We start from the raw sequence: 21,089 nt of genomic DNA on the forward strand, positions 1-21,089 counted from the left end.
GCCATTGCCATGTTGCTGTATATACAGTGCCTACCAGATGAGTCCGTGTGGCGGTGTTCGTAATGTAAGAATGTGATCTGATCTTCATAATTACAGAAAACCTTAAAATGAACCGTCCTCTTCCTGTTTCTTGTTCGGTTTGCACGCACTGCTGCTGCAAAATTAGTTATTGTCATTTTCTTCGTCTTCCCCATATCCAAGCTCTTACACTGGTTTTGGTCCCCCCCCCCCAAAAAAAAATTTCCCTGATATCCTTTACCCAGCAAGTCCGTATTGAGAACATAGTGAAGTTGTCTTTTTATGACCATTTGAGTGATTTGCATACCTGTTATTTGAACTTTTCAAAGTTGCACCTTATTTGTTTGGCTTGCTGGATCTGTTTATTTCCACACTCCTTCTGGTAGTCGAGTGGGAATGGTAAAGTAATTTTTTCAGTGGGAATCGTTGGGGAGTGTGGGCCGTTCTTCTGGTTTTCAGCATTCATAAATTTTATATACAGCATATCTTCTTTTTTTTTATTTGTGGTTTTCTTCAGTCCCTCCAGTCAAATGCCGGGTTAGTGCCTTCATTAGGCCAAGACCGTTCATTCCAATGTCTTTCAGTCTATCTTTGGTCAGGCACCCTGAGCTGTACAGTCTGAACGTTGATAGAGCATCGAATTGGGGGCAACGAAACGTATAACGATCTTACAACTGCTCCAGAATGTGATTCATGATCATCTGCAAATCATCAAGATGGAAAGGTGTATTCCAAGGTAGCATTTTACAGATGGGTTAATTGCTGTTTTTTTTATGCGTCACCGTCCTATTTTTTTTCTCATTTTCAAATCTGTTGCTGACAAGCTGATTATACTGCTGTTATCATACTGCATAACGTCAGAAATTAGTGTTCCTTCCGTTTTGTTAAGTATTCATAAAGTCGACTAATTTTTAGAATAAAGTTGTGCTATGTAAGATTTGAGGTTTTCACGGCGGTGACTATGAAGAAAACAGTCTTCTGGAATTTGACACCGCGTATATGCGGTGTTAACCGACGTTTCGGAGGAACGTATCGCTGGTCTGCTTTTACCGGTTCTCACGGTCTCTTCGCTTGCGGATTTCTTGTATCCTTCTACCCTGAAGATGGAGGCGATACGTTCCTCCGAAACGTTGGGTTAACACCGCATATACACGGTGCCAAATCACAGAAGACTGCTTTCTTCAAGTTGTGCTATGTTTAATGCCACCTAATACGAGTATTCTTTTGTATCTTGAGTGTTGTAAAAACCCAGTCGATAAAATTCGATTTGAGCTTCGCGAAAAGTACTGCAGATGGTGCAATGTGAAGCAAAATGAAGGTCGCTCTCAACTTGTAGTGTCACATCCCAATGTCAAGTTTTTTATTATTGAACATACGGAAGGACATGCACGATCGTCCCATTTTAAACATTTTGAGCAAAAAAAAAAAAGGACGTTTTGGATATTTGTTCGCCATCGTAGTGCAGCAGCTCTTCCAGCACAGGTGCTAGGAGTATTGTCTACTCTCCCACCGTAGGCGCGCTCTACTATTGAGTCGGGATTCTTCCCGGAACTTAGTGTTCCCTCGCATCTGAAGTTAGCGGGGAATATTAGCAGTGCATAGTCGATAATCTCTGCACTGTGTGTCTGTGTGTCTGATATTTGCACTTGCACGAGTTTGCATGGATCTAAATATAAACTAGCAGCCCATGTTTTGTCAGGTTCCATAATCTCGTTACCATACCACCCATCTCTTCTGTCTATTCATTGTCAGGTGCAGCGATTCTGTTAGTTTAACAACATTGATAACATAATTCAACTAATCACGATGTCGAGGATTTGGGATAGGCTGGTCAGTAAAGTGGCTAAGGAAATGGCGACCGGAGTTCAATTCCCTGCAAACACTTTTGTATTCCCACCACGTCCAGGCCTATTCTAGGGCGCACACAGTCTGCTGTCGGCATTGAAGCGGTCGGAGCGTGAAGCTGGCCGCTTTCATATAGTGTCGAGATTAATAATGTGTGGAGATTTTCCTTTAAATCCCACGTACACCATTATGGCATGATAATCACACGGACGCCTTTACTGCACTGAGGAAGCCGCACATTTTCAATGGCATGTAGAAATCCGGTAAGAATTTTATCTAAAGAAAAATAAACTCAGTGGTTTTAGTCCGCAAACGAACTATACCGACCGAGCGACCGCCGCTTGTCGGCGAAGTTAGTGCCAACTTTAGCGGATAGAGAGTGTCGCGTAGTCAGACGAATCCCCATGGCTGTTAATCTCAGTTTTCTAGACCGGAGCCGCTATTTCCTTGAAATAGTTCCTCAGTTATCATCACGAGGCTGAGTGGATCCCGTTTCAGATCCACTACTTCTCAGAAAATCTGGTAGCGCCAGGAATCGAACTTAGGACCTGTGGATCTGTAGCCAGGAACTCTGACCACTAGACCACAGAGGCGGTTCATTTCATCTAAGCAAGAACCCGGAAACAAAAGCGGCTACAGAAAACATTCTCGGGGGGAAGGAAATACGTTATTCGTTTTTGGTTATAAACAAGAGCGGAAATATGTATTCATTGAACTTCACTCATTTTCAAAATACTTACTTTGAAATTCTGCACACCTCACCGGGCTTTAAGTTTATTTAAAGCAGATGCAAATCCGTTCTTGCAAAGCTAATCGCACCACATACGTGTATACTCGTCGCACTCCACGGTGCCAGAAACGATTCGTTTTCGATGTCTTTCGTCAAATGCTTACGACATTCGGACATGTTTCAAATAAACATCGATATAGGCGTGGTCTGTTTCTTATGTTTTACGATGTGCAGTGTGGTTAGAAAATTGATAAAATTACATTTCATTTGAATCTAAAGTTCGAGTTATACCTTACCAACACCCGACACCCTTATTCAACACCATAATCGCATATATATAGTCGAAATCCATTACGCAGTTTGAAATGTGAAATCTACAAACAAAAGATGTTGCCTTTTCATTATACGTTCGTTTTATACAATGCAAAGATCATATAAAGTCATAGTGAAATGAAAGTTTGAGTGTCAGCGCATTCTGTTTGTGTTTTATTGCGAGAGACATACTTGTGTTCTTGTAACCCATTCGGCGTTGTTAATAGACTTGCCTAAAGGTCTGTATCGTTCGGATGAATAACCAGAATACACGTTGTGAATTGGTGGCAGAGCACAATTGTATCACACTCAGCTAGCTGAATAAACACGAACAAATGTATCTCCTTCGTGATGGCAGTTCGTGACAAAATATATATTCGTTTGTGTATAACGTTAGACGATTGATTTCTATGTAGAATGTGGTGATATTTTTATAATATCCGATAAGTAACTCCTGTTTTCAAGAATTTTAAACAAGCCCATCTTCTGTCCTTTACGTACATGAGGCTTCGTGTGGCAGTAGTATTGAGGCCTGTTAATCCCAAAGAAAGTACACTGCGTTCAGTCAAGGAGGAAACTTGGCTACAGCGCTGACCGGCCCCAACATTTCTCACAGATTGCTGCTGCAACTGCCGATAGCAGAGTGAGTCATGCACTTATCAGACGACTTGCTATATGTAAGCCTGACTACGTCAGCCACTCATTTAATGTCTTCAGTCCACACTGTAGGAACTGTGTCTAACAGTGATTTGTTACTGACCACGGGTAAAACACACGGCCGTTAACATAGAGAGATGCGGTTGGGGTAGTGGCTGTTTCTTATAGCAGGCATAGCCACGAAGGCTAACGCCGGTACTGTGTTGTTATAAGTAAGAAACAAAAGTAATTTTGGGCACAGTTTTGCATATTATAATTTGTAAGAACACGAAGTTTCACTTTCATACCTGTATTGAGTCTGAGGTTAAGGTGAGGATCTCGAGAACAACTCCAAAATTCTCTCTAGTCTCATATTTTCTCCATTACAAATGAAAATTACATTTAAGAGAAGTTTATTATATTTGCAGACATATGCAGTTTCACAAAAGCTCTTTTTCTTCTCCCCCCCCCCACGTATAAGTAAAGTAAAGCTATCCCTGTACCAGGCCGTGAAGGCCCATAAGGTTGTGAGACGCTGAGGGTCCCACATTATCTAGACAATCGGCTCAAAGATGGCGGCAAGGTTGTCAGCCTTACGCGTCGGCCGCGCTTTACTCCACAGGAAAATTATTTAATTAATTCCTGGTACTTATTTCTGTTAGAGGCTGAATAAACCGCAGGGCCTAGTGCGGCTGGATGGATTAGGTCAATTGAAAAACATTCAGTGACTTCACTGGGACTTGAACCCGCCACCTTCCGGCTTGTAGCATACCCCCTCAACCAGTATGGTACCGCAAAGTTCGGTAACGGGTTAACATAACGTATGTTAACAAACATTTCCGTACATTCAACATACACTATTTTGTTCACGTTAAAATTACAAAATAAACATGGCGTTGGTGCGAAATGTTAAGATCTTCTCTGATATACGAGTATTAACGCATTGGAATCTATCTGTACTGCACAAAAATGGATTATTAGTGTGTAGTTAACAATTTACAGTTTCAGCTAGACTCGCCGTGATAGTGCAATCGGGCTAACTATTGGCTGTTAACTGGACAACCGAGGAGTCGGGAGTAGGAGTCCCGGTAGGAGCAAGAGTTTCTTTTCTTGACATCGTCTTGGCCCGTTCTGGAGCCCACTTAGTGGGCACCGGGAACTCTATCCCCGGGGATAAAACGGCCGGGGCGTGAAACTGATCACTTATCTGCAACTAGTGCCGAGGTGAAAAATACGTGGATCTACACATCCAAACCCCCGTACGTCGTCATGGCGTAGTGCTTAATTAGTTTAGCACAGGGACAGCTTTGTCGTGAAGGAGAGTAAGGCGCATGCGTTTGTCACGTCATGTGTTGGTAGTTACTGAATGTTGTATGGCTGAGCACTAGACGGTTCGTTTTGTCGTGGCATCTGCAAGGGGATGGGCGGGTGGCAACCTTACAACTGGTTTCTTTTCTCTATAAATTTGCGACATTTTCTTGGTACTAATCCACTTCAGTTCAGTTCTGATTTCCTGTGTTGTGGTAATTTTGAAGTGTAGATTTATCTGGCATTAAATGGAAGAGCATGATACGAGAGTAGGAGGCAAGACGTACATAAGTTTTAGTCCGGAAGCCTAAGGGGATGATCAAAAGGGGGATTTAAGTGTATTTTACTTATTTGCTTATTTATTTAGGGTTCACTTAAGTAGTCATTACCGCAGGCTACGAATGTACAGTGAATTGGAATGAACGTGGAAGTAAGTTTTCATGACTTAAATGGAAATAATGCCGATCACGGTAGCCGAGCGGTCTAAGGCATGCACTGTCTTCGCTCGCTCGGAAGCCGGGATCGTGGGTTCGAATCCCACTCAGGGCATGGATGTTTGTGTGCGTTTTTCTGTGTTTGCCTACAGGTAGAGGCCTTGCGACGAGCTGATCCCTCGCCCAAGGAGTCCTACCGTATGTGTAAGATCTAGTAAACCGATGTGAAACGGAGAGTTTCATGAAGGTAGGCCTAGGCCCAAATGAGGGCTGTAGCGCCAATGGAAAAAAAAATATGGAAGTAATGTGAGTCGGTTTAGCGACGGGATACGGGCTGGACGACTAGGTTCGATTCCTGGCATGACAGGATTTTCTCTTCTCCACAGCGTCCTGACCGACTCTGAGGCCCACCGAGCCTCCTATCCAGTGGGTACCGGGGGTAAAGCGGTCGGGGCCTGAAGCTGAGAACTTACCATCTAGGGATGAGGTCAAGAATGGTGGGGCTATGCGTCCACTCCCCCATACGTCTTTATAACGTAGTACTTAATTATTTAAACACAGGATGAACTTTACCTTTTAAATGGAAGTGCTATTCCATTGTTTCCCTGCAGGGGTTGAGGAAAGCTGCTCTGGAGACTACGATTGGGTCATCTTCAGACAGATTAATCACACATTCGGCTACCAGTTGTGTTTTGGATTAAATTGAAGTGAAATTTAGTGCATCATGTTTTGTGTAGCTTGTGATTTTGTGCACTGTTCGTGCAAACAGGAAGTGTGAACATGTGTTGTCTGTTGCAGTTACAGTCGTCAGAACCGCAACATGATGGAGAAACACCGTCGGGACAAGATGAACGCTCACATCAGCAACCTTGCCCTGCTAGTGCCAACTGTCGCGAATTCTCCGAAGAAGATGGACAAGACAAGCATTTTGAGATTGACCGCTGCATTTCTTCGACTGCATAAATGTGAGTAATTTTGTACAATGTAAGATTTGAGGCTTTCACGGCGGTCACTATGAAGAAAGCAGTCTTCTGGGATTTGGCACTGTGTATATGTGGTGTTAACCGACGTTTTGGAGGAACGTATCGCCTCCATCTTCAGGGTAGAAGGAAAAATATAAGAAATCCGCAAGCGAAGAGACCGTGAGAACCGGTATAAGCAGATCGGTCTCTCAGACCGGTTCTCACGGTCTCTTCGCTTGCGGATTTCTTATATTTTTCCTTCTACCCTGAAGATGGAGGCGATACGTTCCTCCGAAACGTCGGTTAACACCACATATACACGGTGCCAAATCCCACAAGACTGCTTTCTTCAATTTTGTACAAGTTTACTTGATTTTCAGATCATAATTAATTCTCCCGTAAACAGCGACGTAATATTTTGCCGTTGAATACAAGTATCACATTCTGATGTGTAAGGTACATTGTATATGCAGACGTCAAGAACACCACTGCACGTTTACCTACAGTGGGGAGAAATACGCGTTGCGCATACCCAGAAGTTATATTCCGAACTAAAACACATCGTTCTTTTCTCGTAGCAGGTTCGTGTCTGTCTGCGTTTTCTCTGACCAACTACACAACGGGCCGGAAGACCGAGGAATTCGGGTTCAGGCAGAGGCAATATATGTATAATACTCTTTTGGGTAGTGTTCACAGGCCGGCTGAAAGGCCCCTCCAGGCTCCTGCCTGATGAGTCACGGTGATTGTTTCTCAGGGTGTGAAGCTGCCGGAGTCAGAAGCTGTCCACTGACCTCCATTCAGTTGTCTGGGTTAAGTATGCGTGGTGCTGTACCTGCACTCTCCCATATGCCGGCATGGCGTAGTTCTGAAGTAGGCACACGAACAACTTTAGCTTTACCCATGAAATAGGGACATAAAATTGTCGCGTGCATGCATTTTAAGCGTGTGTAGCGAATTCTGAAAATTAAAGAGTATTCATGCTGCACGCACTTTGGAACGGTCTGTTGCGTAATAAAATTCTGTCACTTAGGCATGATACGAGGTCTATTTGGAAAGTAACTTCCGGTGAGCTGTTAATAAAACAAGCAACGAGAAAAAAAATATATACAAACGTACGTACTTACTTGAGCTACTTCTCAACATATTCACCGCCGGAATTGAGGCATTTGTAGTGTTCGGCAATAAGTTTTTGTATGCCTGTGTCAAAGAAATGTGTCTCATGTGAGCTTGGCCACGTTTTGACGCCTTCCATCAACATCCTCATTATTGCTGAAGCGTTGTGAGTGCTAAACTCAAAGAGCAGCCAAAGCAGTGGATGCACACACATTGACGAAACAAGCCGGAAAATATTAAACAAACGTTATCTGCCAGAAAGCTGTTGGTAGCTGTTTCTGGGACAGGAGAGGAATGCTGATGGTGGGATTCATGCAGCAAGGGACCACAATAACGTCATGACAATCCGCGTCCGCATAGAGCTGCGCGCTCTCGAGCACTGCTGGAGGATTTCAGCTGGGAGTTGTTTGACCACCCTTACAACCCTGATCTCACTCCGAGCGGCTACCACCGGTTCACTCGTACCTACCTGAAGAACTGGTACCTGTCACAGCGCTTAAACAGTAATGAGGAGTTGATGGAAGATGTCAGAACGTGGCCGAGTTCACAGGCATGCAGAATCTCGTTCCGCGATACAAGTGCCTCAGTTCTGTCGGTCACTATGTTAAGAAGTAGCTGAAGTATGTACGTATTTTTTAATATAATAATTCTTTCCTCGTTGCTTGTTTTGTTAACAGCTCACCGGAGGTTACTTTCCTAATAACCCTCGTACTTTTTCTCCGACTCGCTCCAACAAGCTTGAAGATGCGTAATTTAATTATTAGTAAAGGGGGCCCTCAGGTTCGAACCTGTACCTGTTTCGTAGGATTTTAGATTGTTCTGGAGTAACTCACGGCTTTAGGTACACATACAGAATTTCAGCATTTTATTGAACCTGGAAATATATGAAACTGTGTGACTGATACATCTGCACCACACATTGTGTACCGCCAATCATTCTCTTCATGAAAGCGTCAGCATTCCTCGTGCACACTACTGCATTTCTTCCGCTGGAAAGTCTACGGCACTTTATGGAACGAAAATTTATGCTAGCTCAAAAAGGGCATTACGTCTTGAAAAAATTAAGTAAATGTGTACAGGTTTTGGAACTGTCTGTACTCGAACTCATGTAACATGGAAAATAATTTTTAATATCTTCATTATCACCATGCTTGTAGGATTTTATTGCAACTCAGACTATCAACAAAGACCAATTACAGAACGAGTTATCTCGAAACGAATCAGCGATGACAGAAGCAGTTGGCCACTGTGGTTAACTGGAACAGACGTATGCTGGCAGTGCTTTTGAGCGGGACAATAGCCAGGACTGCTGTGCATAATTATAATGTTATGGATTTGTCGTATGACATTGTAATTTACCGAACGTCGCGGTCGAATGCTTCGTACGCCAGGCGCTCCTGGTTTCAAATCTCGGCCTGAGGCCGGCTAGAATGTGGTCTTCGTGAATTTTTAAGTTCCTCTAGGCAAATGCTTGATTTGACATTATTTCCAATTCATTATTCAGTGATCCTCTTGCCATTCGACGCTAATAATCGGAGCTGTCGAAAGCGTTGCTAAATCCAAAAATTAGTGCACGAGACTGAAAACCTCAGCACTGTGGATATCCATTACTGCTGTTTGTCATTGTTAACAAACAAAGAGTGCTGTATTAATTACGGATGTCTGAGGTTTATGTATAATTGTAATGATTTTTCATGTTGAAAGTGAGCAGTTACTGAAATTGGAGATTAATACGTTCTAACAATAATTCGTTTCTCTGTGGTTGATGTTGAATTGAATCTCCCGGCTATTTTGCCCACTCATCGAACATTGTGACACCGTATAGTCTTCTAATTGGATATGAGCATTTAAGGGGAACATGCTATTTTGTCTAGAGGACTGATTAGGGCACTGGTCACATAGAGGCATCACCTCAGCTGATGTGTGTCATCTAGGTATCAATTCCAATTTTGGCTCTTAAGTAAGATAGTGACATACAATGAGACACTTGCGTTATTCACCCCTTGACCCCTGCTGGGAGGAATAGAAGGGCTGGACAAAAGAAAAATACTAAGTGTTATACACCTATTTTTTTTTCTTGACACTACAGCCCCAGTGGGCCTAGGCCTACCTGCATGAACTTTTGCGTTCACTTCGGTTTTTATAGATCTTACACATATGGTAGGACTGCTTGGGTGAGTGATCAGCTCGTCGCAGGGCCTCTATCTGTAGACAGACACAGAAAAACGCACACAAATATCCATGCCCTGAGTGGGATTCGAACCCACGATCTCGGCTTCCGAGCGAGAGAAGACAGTGCAGTTATATACCTATAGGGAAGGCAAATTCTTGTTTTCTTGTGGTGAGAGCATAGACAGCTCTCAAAAGCACAAAAAATATATCTGGAAAATACATGTTCTCTACACAAGTACACCTCTTCATTCCTGTTTAAACGGAATTTTGGGAGATATTTTCTGTGATTTTATGCATGTGATAATAACATGATTGTAATGGGAAATGTAGTATGCATCCCGTGAGTTGATCATCCCTGGTAAATTAAATTGCCTTGTTTCTTTTCCTGCAGTTTTGACTGCTGACCCTGGTGAGACAATTAAGGAGCTAGAGCTTCCAGAATGCTTGAAGACCTACAACTTGTCACAGGCTTTGATGGAGGTAAGACAAGGCTTTCATTAATTTGCTAGGATTGAATACATAATGAGGTGAAAATTTCATCTTCTAAACTAGTTAATGGATTTTGTTTAAATTTGATATTTTGAATATACAGTAGAAGTAATTGATTGGATTTAATGTTGGTTTATCTCAACATAACAGATAGCTGACATCAAACCTTTATTGTCTTCCTCTAAAACTGTTCATAGTACAAAACATATGCACGTATATAAAGTTTTGTAAGAGCTACAGTTCTTATTTAAAACACTTTTTATATAGTGAATAGTTAATAAAATATAAGAAAAACTAATTTCTGTCCACATTGTGATTAGCCTGAAAGAAATATATCTGTAGTGAATGAACATGAGGGCCAATAATGTTTTCAAAATTACAGATTATACAGTTTCATCCTAAGAGCAGGATAAAACTTCTGTTTGGCCAAAAGAAAATATATACATTCGTATGGGACTCTAGATTGTTGAGTACAGCATGAGTTCTAAAACAGTTCATAGACCTGAGAATTGTAAACAAGGCATGATGCCTTTCATTAATTATGCTGATTTAATCCTTTTGCTCTCAATACTTGCCAAAGACTCGAAATTGCAATTTTCTCTCTCATTTTACAATTACCATCATCCGTTGACATTTCCAACTGGGCATGACAAAGCCTTACCTTAATTTTATCTACCCCTTGTTTGCATGCACCTTTTCTGTGTTCTCTTTTATTGATTTTCCCTTTCTGAGATCTGTGTACCAGTCCTTTTTCTCCCAGTAATCATGTATTTGGTATATCATTTCCATGCCCTCAAATGAATCCTTACATTGTCCAAATGTAACTACATTCTTAGTTTCACAAATTTTCTGCTCTGAGGTCATGCTTAATATCATGGTTTTGAAGTTCTTATTTGTTTATTTTTTATTGTTTATAGAAAACTCATGCCTTATTTTGAATATGTCCAGTATTTGGCATGCCACTGAGAAGGAATAACAAAGATTGTGGATGCTTGTGAACAATGATATTGTTATGATCTTAGTGAATATGGACTACAGGTTGGTAATCAGATTTATTGCACACTTATACACCTCATTACAACACTTTACAACTCACAATCACGCAGACTAGTATTCTCAGTCTGTTGCAGTCTCCACTAGCTGTTGCTTGGTATTGGCGTCCAGCAGTGGGTGTTCCCTTATTCTGGGTTCCCAGACTATCCCCCGCCTCAACTACCAGCTTCTCACAACGTCTGAACTCAGCCGTTATCTAACCAACACTACTTAGTCACTCACCACACAACTCCACTCCATTGACTGACTGAACTCACTCTTCACTGTCTTGCTTATAACAACCTGGCATGGACTTCACAGAAAACACTGTTCCACTTCTGCTGTTTATGGGTTGTTGCCTAGTAAATGAAGAAAATGGAAAAATTATGACCTACATAATTTGCCCCAGGTTACAGCGACTAATTTTTTCATAGTGGCTGTGCAGTATGACACTTTTGTCTTTGTCTGATTGCACACTTAGATTGTGAGTTTAGATCCCCTTCAGTAGTGGGTGGTGGAGTCCAAATGGGTCCACTCAGCATAGCCGCCACTGATTGGCCTATTATAGCCTGCCCCAGGTGATTATGATGATGGAGAGTTTGATGGAATGAAGATTGGCAGGGGAGACCGAAGTACTTGGAGAAAACCCACCCGAGCGCCACTTTGTCCACCACAAATCCCACTTGACCAGACCCAGGCCACCACTGTGGGTAGCCAGCGACTAACCACTTGAGCTATGGCACAGCCACCCCCTTCAGCATGTGGATACATACGTTCTTCCTATGTTTGTGTAGTCTGGTAGAAGCAGAGGCCTTGCAGTGCCCCGATTCCCTGACAAACAAGTCCTGTGAAATGAAGATACATAGTTTTACATTTGAATTCTGAGTTTGAACAAGTCAGATTAATGTTGCAGTGGATAAAACAACAAAGATGAGTTAGGTTATACATGCAACATGGTATGGAATAAGACATATATATATATACTGAATTTGAAGATTGCTGATATCTGATGTCCTGTAATGTGATAATTACCTATATTTTGGAGGAACATGTTGCCTCTGTCATGAAGGTTGGTAGACCTGAAGATGCTGATAGTGCATTCCTTTGAAACATCAGTAACTATTGCCAGACTACACGATGAAGATGGCATTTTTCATAGTCACCATTTTGAAAACCTCATATCTCATACTGAATGTGATTAACTAGGATAAGGGCAAGAGAGAACTTGAGGGATGAGACATGTATTAGTGGAGAATATTAATATGGATCATAGAGGAATAGTTTGTAAGTATATGAACTGAATTTAGCACAGTCAAGATCCATTTCTGTTGAAAAAGGGAAAACAAGAAGGAAAAAGGAATACTGAATTTGGTCAGCAAGATTATGGACAGAGACAGCTTTGGAGACAAGGTGTTGGTTGGAGGAGAATATTAATGTTAGTTTGTATAATAAACAAATAACAGAGATACATTAGTGCCAGTTTTGTCTTTATCTTGAAGATAGGACTAGAAACTGTTAAGTAAGCTGTCTTCTGTTGTTATTCTTTACTCACAGAAAATGGTAATTATTTGTCACAGAAAATATTGCAGCAGTTATTCCATTGTTGCGTATTACACAGGTGTTACATAGAAGTGGCTGTTTCCCTGGCTCCGCAGTTCTTGCTTTGAGCAAATATGCCACAATGTTGAACAAATTGTCTTCTCTTTTTATTCTTTACTCATAAAAAGAAATGTTGTTGCATAACAGTGCTATGTCTGAAACCATGTTTTGCTATAGAAAATATGTGTCATCAATTGTAGAGATGCATTTAGCATACTGTGTGCCTAGTATGTGCTTTCATTGTAATATCTGTATCAAGCTTTGCAGTGGCGAATACAATTAGAAGCTTTTTAGATAAATGCAGATTATTACTTCCATAGAAGTCTCTCAATGCAGAAGAACTATTGACTACTGCAGTAGTCTCTGCAGCACAGAATACTGCAGTTGCTACCACTGTTACCAGTATTTATGTTATCTGCAGGCAAGTCAGCTTGAGTGCAGTGAAGAGAAAGAAAACGCAACCAGACCTTGATAAATTATGTTTTCTGACATTTGCATAAGCAGCCTCCAGGTTTGGTTGACAGCATGATACAATAGTGATTGGCTAATTTTGAGAAGAATTATATTAGGATTCATATTTAGTGCAAGATTAGGTTTATATCCGACTGATTCAAACAAAAGTTCAATTTGGCTGGTTATCTTTGGTATTCATTACCATTGTGAAATTTATCCTCATAATTGTTACTTGATTGTATCCATTTTGTTCAAACAAGAGAGAAGAAAAGAACACTATAGGAAGGAGCAGTTTTCATTGCTGTTTGTCAGTTTTAATTTTCGCAGACATCTCATTGCATGCTGCTCCTCATATACTTCCTTCCTATGACAATTTGAAGTGCTTCCCTCATTTGAATTGTAGATGTTCTTGTTTTTAAGATTTGTGCCTTCTGGGATGTTACTGTGGGGCACGTGGTAGCGCAGTTGGTTGAGGGGCTATGCTACAAGCCGGAAGGTCGCGGGTTCAAGTCCCAATGAGGTCATTGGATTCTTTTCAATTGATCTATTCCTTCCAGCCGCACTAGGCCCTGGGGTTTACTCAGCCTCTAACAGAAATGAGTACCAGGAATATTCCTGGGGTAAAGGGCGGCCGGCGAGTAAGGCTGACAACCTTACCGCCATCTGTGAGCCGATTGTCTAGATAATGTGGGACCCTCAACATCTCACAACCCTATGGGTCTTCACGGCCTCTTACAGGGATAGCTTTACTTACTGGGATGTTACTGCATAGTCTGGTAACTAATTATATTCCAGTGAACATTCTGCCTCCATCTTCAGGGTAGGTAACCTGAAGATGGAGGCAACAGGCTCCTTCAGACTCTTAACTATGTACCATACTATATGGTATCATATGCCAGAAGACAGTAATCTTCAGTAATATTTGAGTACCTCAAATCTCATGTGTGTTTGTTGTGGTTCTAGATGTCTCACTAACATGAACATCATGTTTGTGTATCAGTATGATTCTTCATCACTGATGTAAATAATTGTGGTTGCCAGTCAACAGTGCCACACCACCAAAACCATTTTCATCTTTCTGTTTCCAGAAGTGTTCATTAAAAGCAATGTTATAGATAATTACAAACATTAAAAGAAATCCAGCATATTTCCCATTTTGAGGAATGATACCATGACCTTTAGTTAATGGCTCACAAAAAACATTATAGAGTAAACAGAGCAGTCTTATTGCAGTGATTACTGGCTACAAACATTACTATCTGAACTTTCCTTAAAATACATTAAATGAATGCATGATGAGGAAATCATCAACAGATTTCACTCAAAAAATTACTCTGTTGTTCTCAGTTAAAACTTATATTGGAATGTTGTATTTTAGCGTCCTGTTGCTCTGATTTTCATCCATGATATGTATACAGTTGCCGTTATATTGGAAGTCCACATCGAAATTTGTAAGATAGATTTAATTGTCGGTTTAATATACCCTCTGTTTTACACAGAACTGTATTATTTCACTCAAAAATAATTCACCATAGGAGAGATGTACTGCTCAGACCTCACTGAGACTTACAACCTTCATATGTAGTATTTTTAGTCTACTTTGCTCTCTTATGAGATATCCATACTGTTTGTATGCGTCTCTCTTTTACCTTTTGAACCAATTGACAAATTTTCACAAAATTTTGTATGACTCCTACACTGAAGCCAACCATTAATCAGTAACAGCATACTTGGGGTACAAAGCAGCACTAAGTGTGCAGTCCTGAAATAATGTGTATAGTAGATCTTTTGAGAAGCGTCTAAGCTTTGTTGCGGCAATTTCTTCTGTAGAAGGCCAAATAACATGGTGGCCTTGGAAATATTTTCATTTAGCTTTCAGTTTGACATCAATAACTAATGGAACATGATTACTAGGAATATGTAATTTTGTGTGAAGATAAATTATAGACACTTTTATGAATTATGTATGAAATATTATTGTAAATCAGCAGTTACAAACATGTTGATGGCCCTAAACTTTGAGACTGTACACGAGTCTAACGAAACAAAACCATTGCTTAGCTAATAAGTACTGTTTGTAGTAACAGTAGTGGTGGTGGTGGTAGTGATGATGACAGTTTTCTGTAATGTATTTACAATTATTTCGAGCAAGGACAGAAATATGTCTGCAACAGAGGTATACGAACCCAGCATGCTGATCAATAGACTTCGTTCCGTTTTGTTGTTTGTTTTTAACGTACATTTCCTGAATATGACATCAGTAGCACGGAATTTGTAAAAAGCTTGTGCAATATGAAAATGGTCTCTACAAGTGTTCTTTACAGAAATGTTTTTCTTTAATGAAACTTTAGGATCTCACCGCAGTGAATATTAAGACAGTTATCTTTTAAGATGTGACGCCATGAAATCTAGTTTCACTTGCACCAGATACGGCTTCTGCAATGCGGTCTCTACTCCACCTGTCAGCGGTTGCTACATAGTGACTCTGCTCTCTGCCAAGGTGCTCCTGTTATCTAGCGCTCCAGGTGCCTGGAAACCTCTTCTCTATATGCATTGCTGATGTGGCAGCACTGTCACAAACTCATAGGAAGTTTGGTGATGATTCAGATCAGAGACAATCTAACCATTTGACAAATGTGGCAGTTTTTGTCCTTTTCATTCCCTACCCCCTGCCTCTCAGGTCTCCCTAGATGTAGGATATGAGGTCCTCACTTTGGTAGTTATGAGGTGCACTGTCTCCTGGGGTATAATGCTGTGTAGTCCATTGAAATTGAACTGACGTTTCGAAGAAACTTTGCCTCTGTCAGCAAGCAGAGCCACCTGCTTTCACACTGGTTTCTTGCTTATCTTATTCCTCGATCCTGAAGATGGAGACGATATGTTCCTCCAAAAGTTCGGTTATATCCCCATAAGATAGTACACTTCCAACTTAAGATGATTATCGGTCTTTAAGGGAGCCTGGTTCTTGTATCTTGAGGGTAGGAGGTGCAGGCATCGAGTTCCCCTGAAGCATATGTACATGACTACACGATGTCACATCACAGAAAGTCACATTTTAATTAATGCTTATTTATTGTACAGTTCCATGTTACTGAGAAACTTGCACGAGCAGTATCAGTTTCGTGCAAAGCTGGAGTTCCAGTGGACTGGTAGGGACAAAAATGAATTTCACACAATTCCTGTATTTGATTAAATCCTCCTGTGATATTTAATCATAGTTTGTCTAGTAGTTCAAGAGATAAACACAGATACATATGTTTATCTCTGTACTGTTTTATAAGCTTTCACTGACCTGTGTTCAGTGGACCTTACTGGCTCTGTTGACTGTTATGAACGTTATGAAGCTCCCAGATTGTCCTTTTCCCTGTCCAGACCTCAAGGCCTGCTGAGTTCATTGAGTGTAATATTGCATATAGTGAAATTCTTCTCTGTGATAGCATGACAGTTATAAATGAAGCTCCGTTAATGTATATGGGGGCATTGAGGTAAAACTGAATGTATTTTGACCTACATTTCTTCCTTAAGGGATATGATTTATATATATATATATATATATNTATTATGCCACTGGAGGTCTTCCCAGCCTCATACTTCTTAATATCCTGCTATTGCTGTTAACAGCGTGGCTGATGGACGAACTTGTGAATTGGAAGTGACAATAATGTCACTGTAGGGATTGGAAAGGGCCGGTCACGGTAGCGGGGCGGTCTAAGGCATGCACTGTCTTCGCTCGCTCGGAAGCCGGGATCGTGGGTTCGAATCCCACTCAGGGCATGGATGTTTGTGTGCGTTTTTCTGTGTTTGTGTACAGGTAGAGGCCTTGCGACGAGCTGATCACCCGCCCAAGGAGTCTTACCCTATGTCTAAAATCTAGTAAAACCTAAGTGAAATGGAGAGTTTCATGGAGGTAGGCCTAGGCCCAAATGAGGGCTGTAGCGCCAATGAAGAAGAAGAAGGGATCGGAAATTATGTATGACAGTCAACAAAGTTGCAAGTTTTGTAAGGTAATTTTTTGTTGAAAATTAAATTGTCTGCTGCCTCGGAAAGTTAGCCTGAGAGAACAACAGCGGTAGCAACAGTAATGTGGTTGAAACACTTTCTGTTATATATACATGTTTATTAAAATGACATAATGAGTAACACTAACAGCATGGAACTGAGGCCTTCTTGAGAAGCCACCAGTTGCTCACCTACTCGAGAATTTCCCAACATTTTATGGAACCCGACTGTTCATTACTGTATTCACAAGAGTCCCCAGCGGTCCCTGTCCTGAGCCAGATTAATCCAGTCCATGGTACCCAATCCTATTTCTCAAAGTTCCGTTTTAATATTATCCTCCCACCAACATCAGGTATTCCTAGTGCTCTTTTTCCTTCTGGCTTCCCCACCAAAACCCTGCACGCGTTCCTCTTCGCTCCTGTGCGTGCTGCATGCCATTTTCATCTCACTCTCCCTTGACATGATCATTCCTGTAATATTTGGCGAATGGTAAGAGTTCCGAAACTCCTCATTATGCAACTTTTCCAGCGTCCTATTCTTTCATCCCTCTTCGACTCAAAAATTCTCAGTACCCTGTTCTCAAATGCCCTGTATTTGCTCCTCTAATGTCAGAGACCAAGTTTGACTCCCATACAAAACTGCAGGGAAAATTGTGAAAAATTTAGCTTACTACAGCAAATTCAAAACACAAAAATTCACCTTGTACAATATGTGTCTGTGTGCAGCATAGCAGCATCATAATGAATAGATCCCTCTTACGAATGGGATAATTTGCTTTTAAAGTGGAGTTTTCCGTTTTGAATGCCGTTGATGCATTATAGTTTTATCACGCGTTTTATGGTCGTGACTAATAATGACGGGGTTTGGATTGGTTGATAGGATTTATTCATCACGCCTTTACAATCACTCGTAATCACAATCTATTACAATAACTCGCAATAAATGACTGCGTAGAACTCGCTCCATTCCGCTCTTAACTACGACTGACTCCATATATGGGCGGTATTTTATATAGCGTTTCCATATCCAAGGAAACATCTGTCACACAGCTACTTGTTTGTTTCCAAGAATTCACCTCCATGGAAACGTGTTTCTCAGCGCGTTCCCTGGCAGTGGGTCTGCATGTCACAGTATGAATGTAAAATAAGTATATGATCATCTTTTTGCTTTAAGGTAAGCAACTTCGTATAGAGTTCATATGCGCCTTTGTTGAGATTGATAACTGGGTCTTTAAAACGATGTGAGCTATGTCCGTTGTCCTTACAAGTCGCACAGCCCCTGTCATCTGCGCTTTTTTTAATTCGCTTAGTGGGGGTGGAGTCCAACTGGGTCCACTCGGCACGGCGGCCACTGATTGGCCTATTGTAGCCTGCCCGGGGTGATTATGATGATGGAGAATTTGGCGGAATGAAGATTGGCAGGGGAAACCGAAGTACTCGGAGAAAACCTGCCCCAGCGCCACCACAAATCACACTTGACCAGACCCGGGATCGAACGCGGGCCGCCGCGGTGGGAAACCAGCGACTAACCGCTTGAGCTATGGCGCGGGCCTTATCTGCGGGTTGATCAGATACAATGCAATGAAAGGAACACACGAGTACTAGGACACTGTTCAGAATAAGAGTTGTCGCTGTGTAGAGGCTAATACTCGTGTTTTTTAATGCATAGTGAACTTAAAAATATCCAGTATTGGGGATTTATTTTAAAACAAGTTTTGTCATAATTTCAGCCCCTTTCATTCCTGGTTTTGGTCGTCAATTTCCAAGCTTATTTACTTTATTAGGGAAAGAAAGTAGACATACACGTCTTTGGGAATCGTGCTGTTCGTGGAGTTCCCTTTAAACTTTTGAACCAGGTGCCCCTTTTCACAAAACTATATGTATGAACGGTATGCTATTAGAGGCCACTCCGAGGCCGTACTATTAATTTCCCATAATCTTAATACAATGAACTGGCTGATCGGACGTCGATCAGAACTGTCAATGTACAAGCTGCTCCTGTGTAAACAAATGCTGCGACCAGTCTGGATATATGGCGTCCAACTATGGGGATGTGCGAAAAAATGCAACATCGAAGTAATCCATCGATGCCAGAACAAAGTACTAAGATGCATAGCAGTTGCGCCCTGGTTTGTACGCAACAGGGACCTCCATCGAGACCTCGGTGTCGAAACAGTCGCATCCATTACTGCAAGATACGCCACCTCACACGAAAACCGACTTCGACATCACGTCAATGAAGAAGCGTCCAGGCTCCTAAATGGGGGAAACCTAACCAGGCCACTCAAACGGACCAAACCTTACGAACTAGCCAAGCAGCCCGACAGCTAAGGGATCCGATAGGCGAACTTAACTTCATATAATCTTAGTAACTTAGTGTCAAATTAAAACAGAGTGTTACTTCAAGCGAACTAGTCTTTGTAACATTTTGCTTACATCTTGTAGCAGCCAACAGAAAAAAAAAATCTTAATACAAAATGTAACATGACGTACGCGCACACGTTTGAGGTAGAATAGGACTGCGACAGGCGCCTCTTATTTCAGGGGCTTGAATGGTATATGGTAATAGCACCGAGAAGCAGTACTACCGTTATGTCGTTGAACATGGCAGCAGCCAGAGGACGGTCAGTTTTTCCACTAATTATGATGATCGCTACTACACAAACTTGTGAGTGAACCCAATTTTTTATGCTATGTATTGTGGGTGGATGAGGCAACATTCGCAAGGCGTGGAACAATCTCCACAGCCCACATGAATGGACACTGGAGAATCCTTCGACGCTGTCCATATTAACAATGAATTAGCGTCGGTGTATGGGCCAATTCATAGACAATTGCCTAATTTGACCATACGGGATAGTGTATCGTCCCGACGGAATCCAGTACGCTTATTTTCAGGATTCCATCATCGGCCGCCGGGGTCAGGTCGTCTGGCCTCCCACGTTTTTCTGATCTGAACCCACTCGAGTTTTTATTGTGGGAGTGCATCAGACAGAACGTTTATGCTACCGAAGCCCAAGATCACGACCTGACCAGTCTGATCTCGCTAACTTGCGACAGGCATTGGGGACCAACTTAGACAGCTGTTTCCTGTCAGGGACTGCATTCGACATCGCCGTGAGGCGTGCATGCGCGCTGGAAGTTGCTTGTGAACAGATGCGTGGAACTATGTTCGAGTCCCAGCCGTACGGTCACACATGTGATAAACGTAGAATTCGATCTGAAAATAATTAATGACTTCGGTATTTTGCTTTCATTTATCGTAATTAAAAGTAATAAATGAATAAAGTGTAAAAAATCGAATGTGTACATGAATGGGCAGTTACTTCATTTGATTAAATGTGTGTCGGAATGTAGCACGGGAAGTGTTATGAATCCAATAAAAATTTGTAAGATTTTAGTTTTTCACGTCGGTGACTATGAACAATGCCGTCTTCTATGATGTGGCGCCGTATAAATGTTTTGCTAACCGATGTTTCGGAGGAACGTATCGCCTCACGCTGGTTCATCGCTCGTGGATTTTTATATCCTGAAGATGGAGGCGATACGTTCCTCCGAATCGTCGGATAACAAAATATCTACACGGCGCCACATCGCAGAAGACGGCATTCTTAAATAAGAATTTATGTATATTCTGTGTTCCAGATTATCTCTCCAACATTCTCCTAAAGATTTAAAGATTTATGTATTATCCTGGACCGCCTCCATGATATTTTCTTGGCGGAGGACAGTAAAACTGCTTAAAACCTTAGGTTTAAGCTGTTTAAGAATGCTTCTGCGGAATTCCCCGCAGTGTTGAGCGTAGAAGAATAATTGTTTTAACTTGTTTAAATTTATTACATTAGTATTTTGGTATATTTCATTTTGTTCTCAATTCTGATGTTTGTGCCCTGGCTTCCCACGCTTGCCAGCACCATACATGCCAACCGTACATATTGACATAGGCCAGAACACATATTCACAATAATTATACCTGTAAATACAAACG

General features: G+C 41.5%; 1 protein-coding gene across 3 annotated transcripts in view; it reads left to right on the forward strand.

Annotated features, from left to right (window-relative positions):
* The window catches only part of LOC111875210 (neuronal PAS domain-containing protein 2), a 459,290-nt gene that overhangs the window by 374,943 nt on the left and 63,258 nt on the right, over positions 1 to 21,089 (forward strand). For all 3 annotated transcript variants that reach the window (XM_023871270.2, XM_023871271.2, XM_023871272.2), the window contains 2 exons: positions 6,082 to 6,248; positions 9,922 to 10,010. In XM_023871270.2, the coding sequence (XP_023727038.1) occupies positions 6,082 to 6,248; positions 9,922 to 10,010 (256 nt within the window). The remainder of the gene's footprint in view (positions 1 to 6,081; positions 6,249 to 9,921; positions 10,011 to 21,089) is intronic.

Source organism: Cryptotermes secundus, unplaced genomic scaffold (genome assembly GCF_002891405.2).
Source record: "Cryptotermes secundus unplaced genomic scaffold, Csec_1.0 scaffold1564, whole genome shotgun sequence".
Classification (NCBI taxonomy): Eukaryota; Metazoa; Arthropoda; class Insecta; order Blattodea; family Kalotermitidae; genus Cryptotermes; species Cryptotermes secundus.